The following is a 6,879-nucleotide window of genomic DNA, read 5'->3' on the forward strand; positions in this document are numbered from 1 at the left end:
CTACAAGCAGAATCAATGTCACGCAATAAGCAGCATAATACAGAATTTATAATACAACTTAATTTAGGATTTCTAGATCCTAACTTAACTTTCCAATCACCTGGACCCTCTGCAGATCAGGTCAGACCTTAATACATGGTTTGCTGCATCAATATAACCATCATAATATAGACTCAAACATCATATAAAAGAGTATGAATTACTCACTCAGCCCTCAGAGAAAGCAGATGATGGTGGAGGTGTCCCTGGCCATGGAGGAGTCACAGCTCTCAGTGTCCAGCAGCATTTCCAGCCCAAGTTCCCCGTTAAGGACTTGTAACTCCTTGATTTTATAGACAGTGCTCTGGGTGCTGTTTTGCTTCCCTGTCCTGTGACAGGGTCATCAACGCCACCTCCTTGGCTGGGTGCCTGGGACCTTCAAGGCCGGCAAGGAAGGGAGTAATCAGTCTGGCGCCCAGGAACCTTGAGGCTGGTAGAGAAGGGAAGAAAAAATCTGTTTGGTTTGTCTACTTGGTTCGTAGGACCTTCAAGGCCTGATAATGAGGGAAAAGGAATGAATACGTGACCCGCTTGGTCACAGAGAATGGCTACTTGCCTTATAAAATGGAGTTAGTTATGCTACCCACATTACCAGGGGTCAGGAGCAGGGGGTACCGATCACACCGTCCTTCCTTTTTTGCTGAGGAATGTTATAAACTAATCTCATGGGTGTTTATTAAATAGGAAGAGCTGCTGAATCGGCTGCTACTACAGCTGTTTCCTCTGAAGTGACAGATGAGCCTGTCCCCACAACACTTAGCAGTAATCCCTTCATGACAAGTCCTGTCTCCCTCACAGCAAATGTCTTTATTTTGGACAATGCTTATATTGTCAGAATATAAGCCAGACTCTTAAGTGTAGGCTGGTGATTCATGAGGCGTCAGAATGCCTGAAAGGGCTGAAACTTTGCAGCTCCACTTGACACATCCATGGAAAGACTTCAGTTATTTTTTTTAAGCCATTCGTAATAAGAATGTGTGTCAAAGCCGTCTTTGGCATTTTGCTTTGCAGATATTTATTGGATTTGCCTTGACTACAGAAAAACAAAAGCATACACTCTGCCTCTCCCAGAGGTACCCAGAACAAAAATAACTGGCTTAAAACAATGAGCAAATTCCTGGAATTGTTTTAGTTAGCCCTTTTGATTTTCTAACAATATGCTCTATTGTTTACTTGTAGATTGAGGCAGAAGTGCAGAGAAGAAAACAGTTAATTCATCAGTCTGTGGAACGCAAAGCCATCATCTCAAAGTGCTACAAACGAAAACACCCAGAAGTGTACATTCTGCAGGTAGGCAGTATGTTTGGAATCTGTTTTGCACCCAAGGAGTTGCCTGATGGTTTATTTTTGCAGTAGGAAGCCCTCTTCTTGGGATTGCCCACAGTGCTAGAGCTGCACTGGTTTAAAACCGAAGTGTAGCATATTAAAACGGAATTAAAAACTGCCACAGCATAGCATATTCTCCAGGCAAGATTCTGCCTGGCTTATAGGCAGCTAAGGGTCATTCTGTGTTGAAGCTGCGCCCAGCACCTGGTACTGGACTCAGAATTCCATTAGTAATTTAGACCTAATGCGCCACTGCAGCAAAGAGGGTCGGTGAAGCCTAACAAACAGCCACAGAAATCAGCCTTTACGGGCTTAACACACAGACAAGTTACTAGAGACTATCATCTGAAGGGAGGCAGCAGGCTGCTAGCCTGTATATACCCCACCACAAATGCAGGGTAGCACTCTTTGTTGCGGGCTACTCTGCTTTGAATTTCCTCATGTTTGCCAGACCCGAGACTTCCCAGATGGATAATTACCACAGATCAGCAGTAACACACAAAAAAGTTCGCACAGATTTACTGCTTTATGATTCTTTAGTAACAAGGTCTGCCGTTGTCTGTTCTGCCATTGTCTGTCATGATCTGTGTGGGGAAGTGCTTAAAGCAGAGCATAGTCACTCTGTTATGCCGAGGCCATGACAAGATGTTAAATGTACTAGGAAAGACTTTGCACTTACCTGTTAGGAGCCCATAATGCGAGCCAGGCTCTTTCCCATCATGCTAAGGATAAATCTGGCCAGTTATACTTAGAAACCAACGAACTAGAGCAAGTAGCAACTTACCTAAACCACCAAGAAAGACACCAGTAACATTCTGCATTTCCTGCCATGGAAGTAACCCAAGTGTGTTGATCAGCCTTGCTCCCTAGACTCTACATATTTTCCTGTGGCTGCCTGGAAGTCCCTTTCCAACTTGGGCTGTAAAAGACTGCACAGGCTAATTGTGTTTCTGTGTATTTTTATCATCCTTCCCTTGACACCAGGATTCATTCCTGGCCCCAGATTTTCTGGAAATTGTGAGATACTGCACATCACCAGATGCTCATCTCCATGGCCTCCTGCGCTACATCAAGTCCTTCTCAGGTAAAGAAAACAATACATCAGCCACAAAGATTCCCTGTGTGACACTGCAGCTTCAGTGATGACAGCTGTTTTCAAGCCCTGTCTTTAATAGCTCAGATTTGATACACAGCTGAGACAAACAGGATGTTATTTTCTGCTTGATGAGAGTCTCTGGAGAGGCAGTATTGTGCAGCAGTTATGCTCTGGATGAGATCCTGTTTTCTGCTTTTTTAATCCATCTGCTGATGTCTCATCAGAGGCTCTAGCTGCAGCAGGACTGGGGTTTTAGTTGTACCACAACCTCACGGGGGAGCCTGCTGAAGGAACACTGTTAGCCTGGAGAGCTTGTTTTTTCCTTCCCCAGGTGCTTCACTATTTCAGACAATCCCTGTTGGTTAGTCTGAGCTGAAATAGTTTCAGTCTAGATTTCAGTCTTTTAAAAAGAGGTCTGAGTTTTCAGCTTCCCTGGTGGCATCCGTGAAATTCTCTCCCTACCGGAAATGCTGACAAAATGTAGAGGGGAAACTGCAAAGTTGCCTCCTTTTCTCAAGACAAAAAGAAAGACACAAATGTTCTATATGAGCAGGGCTCCTGGATTTGTCAAAGGCACGATTTCCAGACACACAGCCTTTTCATGCTGTCTCTATCTCAGCTCCTATATCCTCAATACTGAGCTCCCCTTACACAGACCCTTACGGCTCTACCCTGAAAGGCAGCTCAGAAGGCCTGGTTTTCCCATAGGGTTGGCACTGGATGAGTGAATCCCACATCCCCTAAATGACCTTGAGTCTCCTTCTTCCAGGAGGCTGTATTCAGACTGCCTGTGATGAGCCATTGATTAACCACCCTCCCTCTAGACTTTCTCAAAACATTTCCTTGGCACATTCAGCAGACATTTAAATAATCATTGCCAGATCTCCTGACTGGATGAGGAAGCCTGGAAACGAGGGGCTAACATGAAAAACAACAAACACATCCCAGAGCTGATCCTGGGGAATGGTTCCAGCCCTCTGAGCAGCCTGAGCACAAAGTGAAGTGCGTGCGTGGGTCCTGCGTTCTTACTGACACCAGCACAGATAGCACGACAGCCAAGACGACTCTTGCCTGTTATTTTCCCCAGCAAACTGTGTCTCCCTTCTCTTGACAGATAAGAGGATCTATCGACTCCCAGTGTTCACAGAGGAGTTCTGCCAAGCCTTTGTTGATGAGCTGGAGAACTTTGAGCAGTCGGACATGCCTAAAGGCAGGCCCAACACTATGAATAATTATGGGGTAGGACCTGCTAGCTCTTGTGTTTCTTTAGGGGGAATACTCACAAGCAGAGTCTGTTTACCTCCTCACTTCACACTTCTTTCCTTTCCAAAATGCCTGTAATTTGAGCACAGCACAGTTTGAGTACAGCCCCCTTGAAGCGAAAGGGTTGAGGGAGTGTGTGTTACACAGAGAAAAGGACAGGGGAATGCAAGGAAGGGGAAGGGGAGTTGTCAGAGCAAAGAGCACCTTGTATTTAAGCAATACACATTTAAATCAAGGAGTCAATTTTTAAAGAACACTCAACTTTTGATCTTACTCTGTTTTTTCCCCATCACTTTCCACCTTGATCCTCCTTCCTTTGCCTGTAGCTGGAATATTTGCTTTTCAGTTCTTTATCTCAGCAAGCAGCAGGGTTGGAAAAGAACAAGACAGCTCTGCAGTAGCTCTGATGAAGCAGCAAATGTAGTTGCTCAGCTGTTCCCATCTCCTTTCTTTGACACAGGTTTTGCTAAATGAGCTTGGGATGGATGAAACATTCATCACAACCCTGCGTGAAAAATACCTGCAGCCCATAACGGCACTGCTTTATCCCGACTTGGGGGGTGCTTGTCTGGACAGCCATAAAGCATTTGTTGTCAAGTACTCGCTACGTGAAGATCTGGATTTGAGCTCTCACTATGACAATGCCGAAGTCACCCTAAATGTTTCGCTGGGAAAAGACTTCACAGAAGGCAACCTGTACTTCGGGGATTTCAACCAGGTACTGGGCATATTCCTAACCTGGACCCCGATTCTCTTCCCCACTACCCTCCCATCCCCCAATTTAAAGGCATTAACTGTGTTCTGAAAAACGGTTATCACTTCTGACAGTCAAACATGCCCTGTCCCTTCCCCCTTTTTTAAGATGTCTTGGTTATACAGAAGCCTTTTCTGCTACAAGCACATTACCAATATTCAAGCGAATTGCAGGCAATTCAAAGAGAGGACAGAGACAGCTTTCGTGGTGAAGCTGGAGTGAAACAAACCAGCCCGTATTTCCCCAACCGCAGTAATGAGCAGGGAGGTGCTGTGAGAGAGAAGTACTTTATTTCAGACGAGACTTAAACCCAAATCTGTAGCCTCTCTTTCCTGGCAAGAGAGGTGTAAAAGCACCCTTACGCTAGTGAAGTGGGTTTTTTGATTGAAACTCTGTCTTTAAATTCCCTCTGGACCTGGCACTGAGAACATCTTCCTTGAAAACAGTTGTACTAAGCTGTTGCCAAGCCACTGCAGAAGTGGCTGCATTTCAGAGGTGCAGCGAGTCCTCTCCGTGTTGCTCACTGGGTGCTGTGGATGAAGAGGTGACAAGTAAAAGTTTCAACTATTAGAGCATTGTTCTGCTAGGGGCTTTCTGGTGTAATGTCGTATCCACCTCCCTTTATTCCAGGATCCTACCCCTGTGCCAAAGTACATAGAGGTTGAACACGTAGGAGCCCAGGGGCTGTTACACCGAGGCGGGCAGATCCACGGGGCACTTCCCATTGCCTCCGGGGAGCGCTGGAACCTCATTATTTGGATGCGATCATCTGCCATCCGCAACCAGCTCTGCCCCATGTGCAACAAGAAACCCGAGCTGGTGGAAGCAGAGGGCTTTGGAGATGGCTTCACAGAAACCCTTGAAGATGATGCGCCTGAGACTGTGAATCTCTGTTCCTTGTGGTAGCAGACAGTAGGGCCTGATTTCTCCAGACCAAGTTGCCTAAAGCTCCTTTCTGATCTCTCAGACTTCACTAACAGACTCTTTGATGGATGCAAGAGTTATGTGAGAAATAGCTATCACCTCGGAAAGTGATCCTGCTGGGCTTAGGGAACGCAGCTGCTTGGGCAGCTGAAAGAGCTGGTACCGGGGCTTGCCTGGAGGCTTGCTCCAGCTCAGGATGGAGAGCTGCTTGGAAGATGTAGAAAGCCCTAACACTGATTCACTGCAAAGGCTCTGTAAATATTTTGGGGGTGGGGGGGAACACCCAAAGCTGCTTGGCCTTTGTGAAGGCTTCTGTGCTGGCAGCAGCATTGCGAGTCCTGCTGTAAACAGAAAAGAACGATACAATAAAGCCCTGCACTTGCCACTTCTCTGCTGTTTGCAGGGATGACTGTCCTCTTCCAGGGGAAGAGCTTTTTCTTGCTATGTGACAGTGAAGGATCTGCTTAACAGTGAGATACAGGTGATTCACCGCAGACTGCTGGGAATAGCATGGAATTATCGTCACTGTTTACCTAACCCAGGCTCAGAAAAATCCATCAGGAATGATACAGAGAGAGCTGATCCCACAGGGTGGCTAAGAGGATCTCTAAAGGCCTCCACAAGCTCTTCTGAGCAGAAATTTCCCTTTCAAAGATAGCATGAATGTTATTAAACAAGCAGAAACCGGCTTTAGAGACAAAGCTGCGGGAGCTACTTGCAACATAGGAAAACTTCCCAGAGGAAGGCAAGAGCATACATTTAACTCCCTTCCTTGAGCTAGGTGAACAAGTGAAAATATAATATAACCGTCTCAACCTGGGTGCCTCAGGCACCTGGGACTTCTTAGTTTGGCACCAAGATCCCCCCTGACAGCCGATGCATTGGGAGGGTCAAGTGCTTTCCCTGCCATACTGCCAGCTGGCTGAAATCACGGACTTTCCCATCTACAAAACAAATTAAAGCAGCCAAATATGTTTTGATTTGGTGGCTGCGTTTGCCTCTGTGGAAAGTTAATTGTATCTGTTGGATACACACATACACCAGTGCGTTTATAAGGGGCTTTTTCATTCATTTATTCAACTGCAATAATTACAGCGTGTGGACTTTGCATCATCGATAATTGTGAAAGGCTGGATGTGAGCTGGTGCAGCTTGCACAAAGGGTGCCGATTTAAGCTTTCCCGGCAGATCCGCTGTATTTTTGGCCATGAATGCCATTAGCACGCAGCGCTGATTAGCTTTTCATTAGCAAAACCCATTAAAATTGCATCTTGGGAAGGAAACCAGCTGCTGTATTTGTGCGTGGAGCCAAAGGGCTGGTATCAAGAAAACCAGCGTTAAACGTTAGCGCTTCCTGTCTGCGTCTGAATTGAGCCCCAAAAATTAAGCTAAAGGGCGATACCAGCGCGGGCCCTGCGGGCCCCCGGAACCAAAGGGCGCGGCCGTGCTGCCGGCCGGCCCCGCGCACGGCGGCCGGA

The 6,879-nt window shown here is 46.5% G+C and overlaps 1 protein-coding gene across 1 annotated transcript; it reads left to right on the top strand.

Annotated features, from left to right (window-relative positions):
• Window positions 1–230: 230 nt before the first annotated feature.
• OGFOD2 (2-oxoglutarate and iron-dependent oxygenase domain containing 2) lies at window positions 231–5,384 on the top strand. The gene is made up of 6 exons (XM_010289168.1): window positions 231–239; window positions 1,219–1,329; window positions 2,350–2,449; window positions 3,576–3,700; window positions 4,185–4,442; window positions 5,109–5,384. Exons 1-6 carry the CDS (start codon window positions 231–233, stop codon window positions 5,382–5,384), a joined length of 879 nt encoding a protein of 292 aa, XP_010287470.1.
• The last annotated feature ends 1,495 nt before the right edge of the window (window positions 5,385–6,879 follow it).

This window comes from Phaethon lepturus, unplaced genomic scaffold (assembly GCF_000687285.1).
Source record: "Phaethon lepturus isolate BGI_N335 unplaced genomic scaffold, ASM68728v1 scaffold30650, whole genome shotgun sequence".
Lineage (NCBI taxonomy): Eukaryota > Metazoa > Chordata > Aves > Phaethontiformes > Phaethontidae > Phaethon > Phaethon lepturus.

Coding starts and splice junctions, on each gene's coding strand:
- OGFOD2 (XM_010289168.1), top strand. Junction 1,330..2,349: donor CAGAAGTGTACATTCTGCAG/GTAGGCAGTATG, acceptor CCTTGACACCAG/GATTCATTCCTGGCCCCAGA. Junction 3,701..4,184: donor ACACTATGAATAATTATGGG/GTAGGACCTGCT, acceptor TCTTTGACACAG/GTTTTGCTAAATGAGCTTGG.